Below are 17,044 nucleotides of genomic sequence, written 5' to 3'. Positions count from 1 at the left end.
TGAAGTAAAGAGCTGGGAAGTTGATTGGTAAAAGATACAGCGTTGGAGAAGGGGGAATCTAATAGAAGACAGAAGGCCATGCAAGAAAGGGGGGAAGAACACCAGAGGGAGGCGATGGGCAGGCATTGACTAAAGGTGAGAGGGGAGAAAGGGTATGTGGAATAGTGAAGGATAGGGGAGGGGAGCATTACCAGAAGTTCGAGAAATCAATGTTCCTGCCATCAGGTTGGAGGCCACCCAGACAGAATACAAGGCATTGTTCCTCCAATCCGAGTGTGGCCTCATCTCAACAGTAGAGGAGGCCATAGATTGACATATTGGAATGGGAATGGGAAATGGAATTAAAATGGGTGGCCACGGGGAGATCCTGTTTCTTCTGGTGGATGGAGCATAGGTGCTTGGCAAGGCGGTCTCACAATCTACATCGGGTCTCCAATCTGATGACAGGAACATCAATTTCTCAAACTTCTAGTCATGCACCCCTTCACCATTCCCCATCCTCCTTTCCCTCTCTCACCTCATCTTTTTGCCTCCCCATCATTTCCCTCAGGTGCTCCTCCCCTCCTTTACTTTCTTTCATGGTCTTCCATCTTCTCTTATTAGATTCCCCCTTCTCCAGCCCTGTATCTCTTTCACCAATCAACTTCTCAGCTCTTTACTTCATCCCTCCCCCTCGTGGTTTCACCCATCACCTTGCGTTGCTCTCTCCCCTCCTCCCACCTTTTAAACCTACTCATCTTTTTTCTCCAATCCTGCCAAAGGGTCTTGGCCCGAAATGTCGACTGTACTTATTTTCCCCATAGATGCTGCTTGGCCTGCCGAGTTCCTCCAGCATTTCGTTGTGTTGTTTGGATTTCCAGCATCCGTAGACTTTCTCTTGTTCGTTATAAACCATGTCATTTTACATTATTTATTTACTAAACTCATGTTCCAATATTACAAATCATTCTGTTATATACCTTGCAAAGCCACTGTAGCATCTTTGCAGCATAGATTTGTTATATCATTGAAACAATTGCCGTCTATGTGACAACCAACATCTCTGCCAAACAAACGACGTCAGTTGTAACCTTACACACTACATTGCTGACCCTTCTTCAATACAGAAACATTAAATGAATTTGAAAGAAATGTTCCAGGATATTGCTCTGTAAATGGTTGACTCCCACCTAAGCAACATAATAAATAAGAAAACTACTGAAAATGTTTAATATTTTTTTAAAATAAAAGCTAAAAAGTTAAAACTCCTCTCCAATCTGCACAATCCTCCATTCTAAACCTCAAGAAACTATTTGCTTATGTACAGATGTCAAACACCACGCAAGTGTTTAGGGATATGCCACTCCCATTTGTACTCTGGCCCTGCCTGATAACGCAAATCAGCAACATGCTAGAAAGATCTACCCAAGATGACTAAATTATAAGAAACTGACTAACCAATAGTTAAAACTAGAATGGAATTATTTTTCCCCAGTTTCATTAACAAAAGGTCATTAATTTATGACATTTTAGCAGTTGGCATTAGTGCAGTAGATTATTTAATTTATAACCTTAAGATATTTTCACTCCTGATTTTATTACTGTTATATTTTTGTAATAAGAAAACTGTATAATTATAATCAAATATAACAAAATGAAATGTATAATGCAGCAAATTTCAATAGTGCATTGAAAATATACAGAAAATGTACAAAAAGCACAACCAAGCCAAGATCAATGTACTTGAATTCCTTATGGAAGTTAAAACAATACAAAATATATTATGTAAATTCTTTAAAGCAATCAACTGTTTCTATATTGCCGAGGGATAAAACATACCATCTGCAAATACTAGGTCATCAAATTCCCAAAAGTATCACTCATCAATATCACTTTCACACTTCATCGGACAGCATTCCCATAATAAGTTTAATTCCACAACCAAGATTCAAACATTGGCAAAATATCATTTCCATTTCATGCCATTATTTAAACAGATAAACATTTGCAACAAGAGCTTTTAGAAATCAAGGGAGAATAGGGGCAAGGGCAAAGGCGGGAGGGAAGTTAAATGTAAAATTGGAAAAGCCAGTCTAGCCCGAGTAACTCATTCCTCCTGGTGTCTGAACAGTTTTCAAAGCTTTGGAAAAGTCAGGAAGCAAACCATCTACCTGCCTTTCATGTAGCAAAGACAAGAAAATAAGATGTAGTCAGTGATAGCCAAGTATTTTAAAACTGGTGTTTTTAAAAATCCTGCTCTATTTTAAGACTAAGAAAAAATGGGCTGATTAAACATCAACTTATCCACAGACCAGCTGGGTATCAAGACTGTCCCAATGGGCTGAAATAAATTACAACAAAGTTACAACTGAACTGTTTGCGTATATTGGATGTATTTGGTACACGCTTTTTTTAAATATAAAAGGCAATTAGGATTAAATCCTACATATAACACCTATACCATAAGTTTATTTATAATAATGAGAAACATTAAATTATCAAACAGTGTCTGTACATGCCAATTACTACCTTGTTGTACTTTCCTGAAATGTGTTCAGACTGCAGAATAGTAATGTTCTACACAATGTCCATCTGGTAATCTTTAGATGACAGGGATTTTTTTTTCAGCAACACATTTCCCGAAGTATGCATTTTTAAAAGCTACATCAATCAGTAACCACTACCTGGCATATCAATCTGAAATTAAGTTTGAATGTGTGAGTACACCATATCCTGTTGAGAATTAAATAATTAAAATATATTACTATTTTCAAACATTTAGAGTTTAAACGCAAACAACAGGAATTCTGCAGATGCTGGAAATTCAAGCAACACACGTAAAAGTTGCTGGTGAACGCAGCAGGCCAGGCAGCATCTCTAGGAAGAGGTGCTGCCTGGCCTACTGCGTTCACCAGCAACTTTTATGTGTGTTGTTCAAACATTGAGTGTTGACTTGTAAAATTAGTCAGCTCCATCATGGCACTAGCCTCCGTAGTGTCCAGGACGTCTTCAAGGACAGACGTCTCAAAAAGGCGGCATACATCATTGAGGACCACATCACCCAGGACATGCCCTCTTCATTAGGAATGAGGTACAGGAGCCTGAAGGCACACACCAAGCGATTCAGCAACAGCTTCTTCCCCTCTGCCATCTGATTTCTGAATAGACTTTACACCCATGAACACTACCTCACTATCCTTTTTTTATTTTTACACTACTTATTTAACTATTTAATATATCTACTTACTGTAATTCACATATTATGTATTGCATAGTACTGCTACTACAAAGACAATAAATTTCACAACATATACCAGTACTATTAAACCTGGTTCTGAAATGGAAAAAAAATGACATGATAACCTTTTAGAATATCATTAAGAACTTTATCTAAGGTAGAACTTTGATACTAAGGTCGGATTTGTCAAATTTCCACACATTAACTCTTGCAAAGAAAATGTACAAGTCAGCTGCCAATATTCCAACTGAGAATTTCTGCTATAAATAGTAATCAATTGCAGAAAGGCAGTTAGAAAAAGAGCTCTAAGAGCAAATAAGGATGAAAGTGTGACTTGAAATCATTATGGAAATCAGTTACATCAATCACATGTAAAGTGCGTCTGTAAAAGCATGCTACGTGCATCAGCCAATGTATTGCTCTTCTAGTCACAACCATGTTAATGCAATACACACCAGTTAAATGAAAGCAACCACACATATTCCACACATACACAATACCTGCAGCTTTGTTTTACGGAATGAAGACATGATGATTGGTGCTGTTTGATAAACAGAATATTTACTAAATAATTACAGAACAATTCACGCAAAATAAATTCCATCACTGAAATTAAAAGGCTAATTTTTTTTAAAAAGTCCATAGATCTGTGGGAATTATCACTTGTGCTTATGCAACCAGGTCCAATTCCATGGTGTTAATTTAGTTTAGAAATGGATCTGCTCACTTCAAATTTCTGATAACGAAAACAGTCAGTAACACAGTTTTAGCAACGCTACATTTTATAAATATTCAGCTTTTTTGGAATTAAAAAACAGTAGTTCTGCATTTTTACAAATTTAAAATTAAAATAATCAAATCACTTCCTAATCCAACCTTGTTTGCGTGTTTCCCAGTGACGCAGTATATGAAACACATGCGCTGCAAAGTTTAGTACTAGATTCCAATTACATTATGTTTTGCATAGATCTTTGAAACTTTAAATCAGATCTTTGAGGCATTATTCCAAATTACTAATACCCTCAAAGAAATAATGTGACAATTAGAGCCTGTGCAGTATGAAATACTTTTAATTCTGCCTCCACCCCACATATTGTCTAACAACAAAATCAATGTTATTAATAAAAAGTGAGCAATAAAATCTGGGTCAAATTCTAATAGAGAATCATTCATTCCGCAACAGTGAGGAAAAAAAAATCACAATCTGCTAGATAAGCTGGCATAATTCAGCAAAATTGCAACAGTAACATGACGCAGTTTTAATTACTGTCATCATCTGAATGGCATTCTTGCCATACCACACTTGGACTTTTCACCATTATATAAATTTTAATTATCACCCAACCTAAAAAAAGTTCCTCACTGTATATGTTTGATATACATAATCTCAGCACTGACAGTTCTCTAGAAAGCATAATAGTGTTTCATGAACAAAACAGCTTAGAAGTCCTTTTCATACATCTTCCAAATTTAATCAGAATAGTTAATCCATCTATTATTCTTACAGGATGAATCATTATTTTCACATTAGATTACATATCATCGGTTCATGATTTTATGCAGTTATATACCAACAAATAAATTCATAACATACATGACTGATTACTAAATCTTGAAAATCACACAAAGTTACATCCATAAAATAATCTAGACTGTAAAATTATTGGCAATTTGCTTAATTCTCAAAAAGATCTAAAAGAATTGAGTAAATGCTGGCACATCCATTTTTTTAAAAATGGCAAATTAAGAATAGTTTTCGATGATGCCACATTCTCATAAAAAATTACCTTTACTTGAAGAAAATAAAAATTGTGCTTGATGAATTCATGTTAATTTCAGATAAGTATTTGTATTAAATAAGGTTAAATTAAAGGGCCCCAAGAATAGACATAAAATTCACCTACTTAACACAATTCCTACTTCTACCACCACCCAGTCTTCTCTGATTTTCGAGAATAATACTGTTTCTATTTTTACATTACATTTAGATTTGCATTCACTCATAACAGGCGATGGATGTAGTCAAACCTCATGTGGGGAGGGTGAGATTAAGACCCATCACATTCCACTACTGTGGCTAGAATCACCCTGACATCTGAAAATGAATAACAAACCAGTTTTCAAAACGTTTTACTGTCAATTACCACGGGCTAAAAATTAGCCTTATGTTGAGCCTTATCTTCTCTCAATAAACTCTTGAATTTCACCCTGACCCACCCTTTCTTGGTTTCCAGAAATAAATTCCTGTCATGAATTTTAGGAATGTCATAAAATGAATTAGCTATTTCGAAAGCATTTTTGCTTCTTTTCGGGGTATTTACCAAATTCATTTAATTTGTGTGCTCCTCATTCACTTAACCCAAGCTCATTTACCAAACTATTCGAGAAAATAGATTGTTTTTTCTTCTTTTTCACGCCAACCCACCCTCACGCCCCCACCACCAACGCTTTCCCTGAAGGCAAAATTACACACTGGTGATGAAGACTAACCCTCGACCTAGTCCATCTTTGGGCTGATCCCTCTCATATAAAGTATCTTTACATTCCAGATATTTTCTCTGACCTTACTGCAGTCATAACTGCAGGATACGCACCCCCGCAGCCATTTTACAGCTCATTGTGATTGAAAACCACCAAGACCCAAGAAAAAGCCATGTTCAACATTTTTTAAGCATACCTCTTAACTGTACGTGGCTGCACATAATGAAATGAAAATTCGCAGTCCAGGAAAATAGAAACAATTTAACTAATTTATCTATGACTTTGTTTCAAATACTATAGGGGTTAGACATATACTGTACAATAATTACAGTTCAAATGCATACATTAAAATTCCTACGCTCCCCTAAACCGACAACGTCCGATAACAACCTTGACTAGTAACCTTTCTACCATACAAGTCAAATAAAGTGTAAAAGAATATAAATAAACAGCAATTAGATATTTACCTCAAAAAAAATTAAATGGTTTTCCAACAAACACGATTAAAATTGATGTGGAAAAATATCTAGCAGAATCAATCAAAAGGGGCCTTGCAAATGGATTATTTACTGATATTAAATCGCCGGCACATTCAGTATATTTGCAGATAATTATAAAACATACCAAACCCGTCACTCGATCGCCGATTACTGCAGACTCTCACCCTCCGAGCTCGCTCCGGCCTCTTTTACCGACCACGGTGATGATGTCACCGATCTGCAGCAAGGAAACGAACAGACCCGAGCAGCTTCGGCTAATTTCGGAACGCGGGCGCGGCCCCTGCTTCGGCTAGTTCCGTCATCCGGGTGAGGCACTGACTTCGGCCAGTTCCGTCTCTCAAGCGCGGCACCGTTTCGGTGCTCTCAAGGTCGGGTGGTGTTCGAAAGATGTGGTGTTTGGCTTCAAGTTCAAAGCAAATACACTCTGTATAATCTTGAAAAAATCCACATATCCTTCAAGATACTACTTCGACCGTCACAGATTCTGCTTATTTAACTTCTACTTAAAACATGTTTTAAAGTAATTCATTTTTATTTCGTTCAAATAATGTTGATGACCTCAGCAAGATCGTTTATGTTACCGATTTCTAATTGGCCAGAGAAAGTGATGCCGGAATGCAAAACCTTTGCATGCTTCGAATTGTTTCATTTAAATATGCCATTTATTGCTTTTTTAAGAAGTAGGCGGTGAGCTATTTCTCTTGAGCAGCTGGGTACTCCCACAATAGTATAGTGTGAGAAGTTTAAAGTACAATTGCTAAATTAAAGATTAAATGACATGAAGTGTCCAAGAATATAGTTTTATAGCGATTCTGATGGATGTTAGAAGATGCAGGTTATACTGACGTCTTAAAAAAAAAACAAGCACAAGCGATTATGCAGATGCCGGAATTCAGTGTAACACACACACAAATGCTGGAGGAACTCAGCAGGTCGGGCAGCATCTGAAAGGGAATGAAGAGTCGCTATTGTGGACTGAGACCTTTCATGATGGCAGGTAAAGGCAGACCAGTCCTGATGAAGGGTCTCGGTCCGAAATACCGATTCTATTCCTTCCCATAGACGCTGCCTGACCTAAATTCCTCCAGCATTTTGTGCATGTTGCCGTTAGAAAACAACACGTATTCAGGTCCTGTTTTTCATAATCAGGTCACCCTGAGTATTCTAATAGCTAATGAGGTACATTTTTAAGTGTAGAATCTGATATAATGTATGAAATACTATGGCCAATTTACAGCAAGATCTGACAAGAGGATCACAAGCAGGCGTTAAACCAGAGGGAATTAGTGACCAGAGGACCGGAAAGGAATCCTAACACTAGGAGTTGTATAAAGGAATTCATCCCAGCTGCAGGATTCCCCCCACTAATAAGTCTATCAAGTTGCTCCACACACTCGCCTTCCTTCCATTGTTTTGCCGCATGTTTATACCTTTTAACATCGTCTTAAAACGGATTCTAAGGTTAACTACGTTTCCCCTTTAAGTGGACTTGATTTTTCCCTAAACGCCACACGTAATTCATTCCCAAACCTAATCACGCACCCACTTGCATTGTGCACACTGCGCCAAATATCTGCAGAGGCACAATACCACAGCTGCACCATGGAAGGCACTTTGGGAAATGCAGTTTACAACCTGGCAATTGTTCCAGTTACTCAGCACTTTTTGTCGCCTGTATTGGAATAAAGCGATTATTCCTGAAAGGATTTTCTTTTTCTGATCTTACGAAGGACCTACTATCTAGAAACAAAAAATATTTAACCCCCCCCAGCCAGTTTCCCCAATTAGTACTTGATTATCTCTGTGTATCATCAAGAATGTTTGTTGCTGCTGTAGTCATCATTTCCATCCTCAAAAGCGCAGATTTGATTATTTTCTGTCACTTTCCTCAGATTACACTTCCATGTCGAATTTAGGATACTGAACAACCATATACAATCCAACATCTGCTGTGAACGTGTACCAACCATTCAAAATATTTTTAAAAGTGCAAACTTTTATATCTTAATTTATACTGAATAATTAAGCAGGGTCTAGGATTTTTTGCCTCCAAACTACACCTTGTGGGCAAATACAGTGAAGGCACAGGGGTTAAGAAACTTGGTTACACCAAGTTCAATATTAAATGTACTTCACCATTCTTAGTATTAGGATGTTTGAGTATTGGCAGCAATTTCTCATCTGTACTTAATCACAGCAAATCAATTCAGAAAGCTGCATCACTATCTGCATTTATTTCACCTGTTTTGTACACAAGTCTTACTAACGTACTCTGGTTAGGCACAAGTACCGAATATTGCTGATGAGTAAATGTTTTCATTAAGACAAATGGATGAAGAGCTAATGGAATCACAGGAAAAAGAATAAAAAGCCCACCAGGATCTCCTCCCACTTGCCAGCCCTAACACCACCTCACCCTCTGATCCTTTATCAGAGATCCCACATCATCATCAATACTTTTCACTCCACTACCTCTTCTGACTTCCCTTTCCCCATTCCATTAGGTCCAGACCTTCTCCCCATCACCCTGCTTTGAACCAGCCCCTGCCGTGTCCTCACCAATCTCTGCCACCATTCTTCTCCGACAGTGAGCGAAGGCCCCACCTTGGTACCCCTGCAACGACAACTCGATGAGTTCCAGGTTGGTGCTGAACTTTTCAACTTCAATTAAGGAATCTCATCCCCACTTACTAATGGTCATTTAACCACATCACCAGCATTCCTTACACTTGGCATCCCTTCTGGCCTCTTAACCCCCTTGATCTTTTAATTTCTGATTGCTACTGTGATTTTGACCACCTTGACATCACCACACCCCTCACCTACTCAAATCTTACTCCCTCCAAACTCCAATGTGTATTCCTGTGGCATTTAAAAATGTTGATACAATCACTAACATAAATGTACTGAGTATTTTTTTCCTTTAAGTATACTCTTAACTACCTTAACAGTTACTGCCAATATTTAACCTCTATGCTGCATCAGCCACCACAGTCTCAAACTATATATTTTTTCTGCCACAACGCCTTGATAGGCACATAATTGAAAAGCAATCTGCAGAAACAAGAATAGATCTAACTATCAAAATCTCTGTAAAAGCAATTTTGCTAGAGCTGTGGTTCCTTACCACCAGGACACAAATTCAATGTCAAGTTGGCAAAATCTAGGCAAGGAACTGTCAACACTCACATAAAATGCTTCCATACCTTCAATATCACATAATTACTCACCCTAAATAGGGAACTAAAATAAAACAATAGAGAAAAGATTATCCTATGTTTTTATATCTTTAAACAAAGAACTGTATGTGTCAGCTGTGGTTGTGGACAGCACTCCAGCTCTGAAGGTCATGGGTTCGTATCCTGCGCCAGACATTTGAGAACAGAAGCAAACATTCCAGGGCAGTGTTTAAGAATTACTGCTCTCACTTTTGGATAAGATTTTAAAATTGATTTTTTCCTCTTCCCTCATTTGGATGTGAAATATTCCATGAAAACAAGTGACAGATTTTTCTCTAATACTCTTGCCAACATTTAAAGACAATATTCTATTTATTATGCTAACATGCACAGAAAATTGCTGTGTCCAAATTGATGGCTTGGTTTCTACAAAATTACATAATTGGTGTATAGAACATAGTTCTCCACAGTTTTGTTAAAATTCAAAAGAACCTGGCAATTCAACCAGAGACCAATATGACTCAGCTTGGGTTGAGTGAGTTTCAGGGGGGGGGGGGGAGACTACAAATCATCCAGCTTCAGTACAAATATAAATTATCTCTAATAATTTCATAATAAAACAAATCACTTCCCTTTGTGCTCATGGCTGTATGCTCTCTCCAAAATTGTTTGGTCCATGCACTGGAGATTTGATAGTTAGATCTATTCTTGTTTCTGCAGATTGCTTTTCAATTATGTGCCTATCAAGGCGTTGTGGCAGAAAAAATATATAGTTTGAGACTGTGGTGGCTGATGCAGCATAGAGGTTAAATATTGGCAGTAACTGTTAAGGTAGTTAAGAGTATACTTAAAGGAAAAAAATACTCAGTACATTTATGTCAGTGATTGTATCAACATTTTTAAATGCCACAGGAATACACATTGGAGTTTGGAGGGAGTAAGATTTGAGTAGGTGAGGGGTGTGGTGATGTCAAGGTGGTCAAAATCACAGTAGCAATCAGAAATTAAAAGATCAAGGGGGTTAAGAGGCCAGAAGGGATACCAAGTGTAAGGAATGCTGGTGATGTGGTTAAATGACCATTAGTAAGTGGGGATGAGATTCCTTAATTGAAGTTGAAAAGTTCAGCACCAACCTGGAACTCATCACAACAGAACAGAACAGAGCCTGGAGGAGAGACCTGAACTGGCCAGATAAGTAAGAGTATCCAAGGTCAGGAATCCCAAGGACATTGCTCGCAGTAATGTCTACTGGAACCTATGCTACAGGAGAAGCAGACCTTTCCTGAACAGTCTGCTACACAACTTGAGTCCATTAATACCAAATATATGTGGTGGGATAGTAAAAGATATTCTGCACTGGATTTGGCAAATCAGGTTAGTTTTCAAATTTATAACTGAGCAGACAAAAAATGCAGATGCTGGAAATTCAAGCAACACACATCAAAGTTGCTGGTGAACACAAATATCCCCTTTGCCAATCACCTGTCCAGCTCTTGGCTCCATCCCTCCCCCTCCTGTCTTCTCCTATCATTTTGGATCTCCCCCTCCCCCTCCCACCTTCAAATCTCTTACTAACTCTTCCTTCAGTTAGTCCTGACGAAGGGTCTCGGCCTGAAACATCGACTGTACCTCTTCCTAGAGATGCTGCCTGGCCTGCTGCGTTCACCAGCAACTTTGATGTGTGTTGCTTAGACAAAAAATGCATTTTTATTTCAAAGTAAACTGTACTTACATGGATGAGTCCTTCTAAAATCATTAATAACATAACCTGAAATTATTTATTGCCTTTCAAGTACTTTTAACCTCTAAAATAGAGGTTAAACATGGTTGCTGCTTTTTTTTATATATAAAAGAATCCATTAAAATATTGTTTATGGGTCTTCTGCCATCAACTAAATCAACTCTTTCAATGAAAAATGAAGAAATTAATCTAAAAATTTCTACTTTGCTGGCTCAGCTGAATATTCTCTATACCCAACTGATCAGAAGGTAAACTACAATTAAAATACTCTACAAATCCTAGTTGAGTTCAATTTATGGACTCTTGATTAGCAAGTAACTTGCTTACCTTTCATTCACTGCTTCATTTGTTTCAGATCATTTGCAATAACTGATATATACCAGGCTCTTTGTATGTCCTTTTCTTACTTAAACTCACAGACTCTAATTGATTTGTTCTAAGATGTTTAAAGTACAGCATTTAAATCAAAAGGTGATGCCTCTAAAAGGCAGCATCCACCATTAAGGACCCTCATCACCCAGGACATGCCCTCTTCTCATTGCCACCAACAAGATGGTGGTACAGGAACCTAAAGACACACACTCAATATTATAGAAACAACTTCTTCCCCCGACATCAAATTTCTGAATGGACAATGAATCAATCCATGAACACTATCATACTATTTTTCCCTTAAATTTTTTATTATGTATTGCAATGTACTACTGTCACAAAACAACAAATTTCACAACATATGCCAGCAATAAAAAAAAACCTGATTCTGATATAGTGATCAAAATGCTGAATGTTTAAATAAATGAGATTACAAACCTCCAGATGCAATTAACAACACACAAAATGCTGGCGGAACTTGTCAGACCAGGCAGCATCTATGGAAAAAAAGTACAGTCGACATTTCAGGCAAAGACATTGACTGTACTTTTTTCCACAGATGCTGCCTGACCTGCTGAGTCCCTCCAGCATTTTGTGTGTTGCTTGGATTTCCAGCATCTGCAGATTTTCTCTTGTTTGAGATGCAATTAACAGTCACTTGCCACAAATTAACATGCAATTTACAAAGGTCTTGAAGTGGTGATCAGCTGGAACTCAGCTGATATTTCTCATTCTCCAAAGTAAAAAGGTGGATGGAGTCAACAGTGTTATTGTACTCTCTGGATAAGACCAGAGGATCTCCCTTCTTGTCCTTCTTAACCTGCCTGCAGCTTGGCACAGTTGATTACATCATCCACCCTACATGCCAACAGAACAGGATGATCTATGCCTGCACCATTCTTATCTTGAGCCAGAAAATACTTGCTGCTACTGATCTTTCCCTTAATTTTACCTTTAAACACCTCTCTTACTGTCAATTTGCTTCCTCTCAGCAACATCATCCCAAAACACAGCACCTGCCACAAACATGCATTTAATACCCAGGTTTAACAAATCACAATTTCTATTGTCAGACTGTCTTGACATGTGTAGGGCTGGATCTGCAGAAGTTTCTTCCAACAAGAAAATTAGGGGGAAGGAAAAGCACTTGTCACACCACCATTCTCCATTTACCAACTCACTGGCAACTTTCTGAAAGTAGAGCAAACTACTCAACCTTAGCTTCAGTCCTGACAAAGATGAGTTTGGACTTTCTTTGTGTGTCAGTTTTGGACTGTTCTATTTTCTAACTCTGCATTATCTAACTCTTCCCATTTGAGCTCATCAACTATCAAAACCCTTATTACCTTCACACATGAATGTTTCAATATACTCCTACCCAACTTCCCAACTGCTTTCTATCAGACAGGTCTGCTACATATAATCCAAATTGCATCATTCTAATTATTGGTCAACCATTCTATTTCAATTACATAAAAAGCATTAACTTTAAAACTCAACCTTGTTTTCAGGTTTCACCCCTTCCCATCTGTACAATCTTCTACAGCTCCTCAGATTTATCGGCACGCTTCAAGTTGTCGCCTATTCAGCCATCTTATATTGAAATCGCTCCTTCGTTCAAGCTTTTAATTTTTTTCCCTTAACACATTAAAACCCTAAGTATTTAAACCAAACTTCTGGTACTGTCCCAGTACTTCCACAGTATCAATTATCTGCTTAATAATATTTGTTATACATCTGGGAATAATTTTGCTCTGCTAACATTGTTACATGAAAAGTAGTACTTATTGAATCTTGCATATAGGACAAAAGTTCATTAATTCATATTGAACTACAAAGATGCAAGTCAACAATTCTAAAAAAAATACATAAATTGTGCATTTTAGGAAGGTAACTTTTTCTTGACAAAAATAACACATTCAATATGACAAAGCACTATGAATGAAATCAAGTGGGATAGCATATTCTCATTTGACATTTATTTATGAATGGAAGTCGGGTACAGTATTTCCTCATACAGCAACATTTTCAAAACTATTCCTTGCATTGAAGAAATAGAGACTGGTATCACATGGCTACTTTCCATTTTTTTTAAGATCTAGTTAATCTCAGTTTCCACTACTCAAAAATGCAAAAATGTATCTCTATTTAAATCTTTAAAATGATCTAGTTAAAAAATAATTTTAACTAAAATATTATTAACTTGGAAGAGATAGAGATCTTTAAAATTATAAATGGCTATGAAAAGGAAAGGTAGAAGACTATACTGCTTGTTGAGAAAGAATCCGAAACTGAGGATCTCAAAGTCAAGTCAGTCATCAATACATTTAAGAAACAAAGAACATGATGCAGATGGACAAGGTGAAGTAGAAAGCGAGGACACTCAGGTAAAACATACAAAGGTTGGACTAGATGAGCTAAATAGTCTTTTGATTTGTGACAAATTCTATGCAATCAGAAGTTCAGTATTGACAGCTACATCTGCTAAAGTTTCATTCAGTATGCATTAGGGTAAAAAGAAATTGAAGAATAATCAGTGATAATATTAACTTACCATTTCATTCATCTGGTTTGTTCCAGTGTGCTCCACAAAGTCAGCTTATGTGAGCACAGTGCCACAAACCAGATGAACGAAATCCTTTCTCATTTGCAAGACACTTCCTAAAAGCTTCATTTAAATGCAAGATTGATCGTCCCTCATGTTATACCTGAAGTGACACAACTTCAAAAGTGTTTAAAAAATGTCATTGGAGGAGCAGAAAAAGCTCCTCATCCCCATCTGCCACCGTGCCAAAAAATACTTTCCAGAAGAGAGTATAGATACAATAACGTCATTAAATAACTATTTTCTTTTAAGGAGGGGTTTCCCGACCCAGGGTCCACAGACCCTCTGTTAATGGCAAGGCCTCATGGCATAAAAAGGATTGGATATCCTTGCTTTAAAGGAAGAATGTTTTTGGGGGAAGATTGGAAGATTGATGTAAAACAGCTCTCCCCACCTTTCAAGAGCTAATGGAAAACACAAAAAGTTTGCAAAACAGTATTTAAAAATGTTGCCTTCAAAAATGAACCAATAAAAAAATTCACTAAATCTCAGGCAGTCATGTTACTTAAACATTCACATAAACAATGAAATCATTCATGTATTATTGCACAAGATACCACATAGCTTTTTGGAAAATTAATATGCAGCACCTTAAAGGAAATGATTCCCACAACCTGTCAATATTTTCATGAAACATTTACTGTACCTATCCTTAAATTCTATACTTGATGCAATCTATGAGTAAAGTGGGTGCTGATATTTCATACTATAATAGCCACATGATTTCATGTCACGTTACATAATCAACGCTATCACTAAACGTCAATTATAATACTGTTTCACAAACATTGCTTGCCCTCTTGTCACTTACTATCATTCAGTGGACTACAAAATTTTGAACATTAAGAACAATACAAGCAATGAGGTAACATCAGAAGTGACAAATCAAGTAAAAATGGTTTTTTTTAAATCTACCAATCACTTAAGTTAAACATCAAAAATAATGTTAATATATTAAAATTAAAATAGAAAGTGTTTTAAACTAAAACAAATCAAATTCCCGTGGCTTGTTGATCCAGCCCTTTGCATTGTTCATGACTTCCAGAATGCAGGCTGTAGGTAACCTTTCGGTAAAGGAAAATCTTTTTGTTTCAAGCATTTCTGTAATGCAGACAGGAGAAATAAGACATTTAGAAATAGTGTTGAACAGCACAGAAACACTCCATTCTGCCTACCATATCCTCGTAGACCTTTTCTGCCCATCTGCACTAACCCCATTTGCCTGCACTAGGTCTGCAAACTCGCTTTGCCGAGAGCCCAGAAATTGACAGCAGGGCTGCAACATAAGGACACACAATATCCAGATTCAGCAAACTCGGAGCTGGAGCTTGAACAAGATTTGGGTAATCACACCAACAAACTATGTTCAGGAGCTGCTGTTGTTGCCTCACTATCTAGATTCAATCATGACCTCTGGTCCTTCCTACCATGACCACGTAAGGTTTCTTTTAGATGCTCTGTCTTTTTGCATGCATATCAGTACTGGCTGGTAGGTTAATTGGAAGTGGGAGAGGGGTGATAGGAAAGGAGAGAACAGGTTTCTGGAAAATAAGGGGAACCAGCAGAAATTTGAAAGCCAAAATTTCTGTCATTAGAAATTATAAATATGATACAAACTGGATAAAAGTCAGAGGCAACATTACATGAAAGATTTAGTAAAGACAGCTAAATAATTTCCTTCCTTGCTTATATACAATCAGTTTTAGCCACCCTAAGGTACAAGTATAACTAAAGAAAGATCACAAAACAAGAGTTTTGCAGTGTCCTGTACAGACCTTACAGAAAATGATCATTGTTTTCCATCAGTATTAATGGCAACAAAATTTCTGCTTTTCTAATGCATTTTATTGGCTATGAGTGGTTTGGATTATAAAGCCAAGAAAGGCACTAAATAAAACCAGCATATTTTCACTGAGCAAATGTAGCACAAAACAAGAAGAGGAAAAATATCTGTTCCTTTGCATTGATCCAACAATGAAAGCAGTTTGGGTTAATCATTGCAATGTAAAGTATTATCTGTAAACTTCTGGTACCTTAATTTAATATAGTTCTTGAAAAAAGAGCTTTATTTACCAGACATCCTTCATCAATAACATACAAGATTGACAACTCACATCAAGTAGATTCAGCAGATATTCTGTTTTTTTATTTTTTAATTTGTTTAGAGATACAGCACCGGACAGGCCAATAAGCCACACCACCCAGCAATTCACTTATATGATCCTAGCCTCATCACAGGACAATTTACAATGATCAATTCACCTACTTGGACTAAGTCTTGGACTGTGGGAGGAAATCCACTGGGTCATGGGGAGAACATACAAGCTCATTACAGATGGTGCCTGAATTGAACTCTGAACTCTGACACCCCAAGCTAAAAAAGCATTGTGCTAACTACTATGTTACTTAGTCTCTCTGATCACTCCCTTGCGTGTCTTAAGATGCCAAGCTATTAAGCTCTGAAATTAAACGCCTCCGAACTTCCTTGCTTTAAATTTTGGTAGAAATACTCCTACAAAGTCCTTAGGGACACTTTTCTCCAAAGAAGTTATATTAACTGGAAGTTGTTACTTCTATTTACCTTTTGCTGGCAAGTGTATATTCAAAATGCTTATATGGCAAAAGCAATTTTTTAAACTATAAATGTATGCTGATTGGAAAAGGCCCAGAAAATCATAGGGTAGTTTGAACTGGGAAAACATAGCACAGAGATATGAGGGTTTACCTCTAGGAACTGTCGTAACCGGATCACAGCCCCAACTTGTCCATTGCCTGTAACAGCTTCAATCCTGTGAGAAAAATAACTTTAAAAAGTAATTTATTTTATTTTATTTAGATCTGTTGTATTTTTTAAAATACATACACCCACAGATCTTTTATAATCTCAGTTCACCCCAAAGATCATTAAAATCTTTAGTTTACTAAAAATGTATGAAATATAGCACTTTA

At 37.1% G+C, this 17,044-nt stretch overlaps 2 protein-coding genes across 10 annotated transcripts in view; both read right to left on the bottom strand.

The window, feature by feature from the left end:
- Positions 1 to 6,426, bottom strand: part of sptan1 (spectrin alpha, non-erythrocytic 1) — a 114,125-nt gene extending 107,699 nt beyond the window's left edge. For 5 of the 7 annotated variants that reach the window (XM_072240358.1, XM_072240362.1, XM_072240364.1 and 2 more), the window contains exon 1: positions 3,718 to 3,736. The gene's annotated coding sequence lies outside the window, so the exon portion shown is untranslated. Of the gene's footprint in view, positions 1 to 3,717; positions 3,737 to 6,165; positions 6,265 to 6,322 lie in introns of those variants that run through there. The other 2 variants (XM_072240360.1, XM_072240361.1) reach the window with 2 other exon arrangements.
- A 7,028-nt stretch (positions 6,427 to 13,454) lies between these two features.
- Positions 13,455 to 17,044, bottom strand: part of gle1 (GLE1 RNA export mediator) — a 49,307-nt gene continuing 45,717 nt past the window's right edge. For 2 of the 3 annotated variants that reach the window (XM_072240343.1, XM_072240344.1), the window contains exons 15-16: positions 16,821 to 16,899; positions 13,455 to 15,196 (exon numbers count right to left, since the gene is read on the bottom strand). In XM_072240343.1, coding sequence (XP_072096444.1) covers positions 15,128 to 15,196; positions 16,821 to 16,899 — 148 coding nt within the window. In that variant the 3' untranslated portion in view covers positions 13,455 to 15,127. The remainder of the gene's footprint in view (positions 15,197 to 16,820; positions 16,900 to 17,044) is intronic. The other variant, XM_072240345.1, reaches the window with a different exon arrangement.

This window comes from Mobula birostris, chromosome 22, assembly GCF_030028105.1.
Source record: "Mobula birostris isolate sMobBir1 chromosome 22, sMobBir1.hap1, whole genome shotgun sequence".
NCBI classification, from domain to species: Eukaryota; Metazoa; Chordata; class Chondrichthyes; order Myliobatiformes; family Myliobatidae; genus Mobula; species Mobula birostris.
The sequence above is the reverse complement of the archived record's forward strand: the minus strand, read 5'-3'. Positions and strand labels throughout refer to the sequence as shown.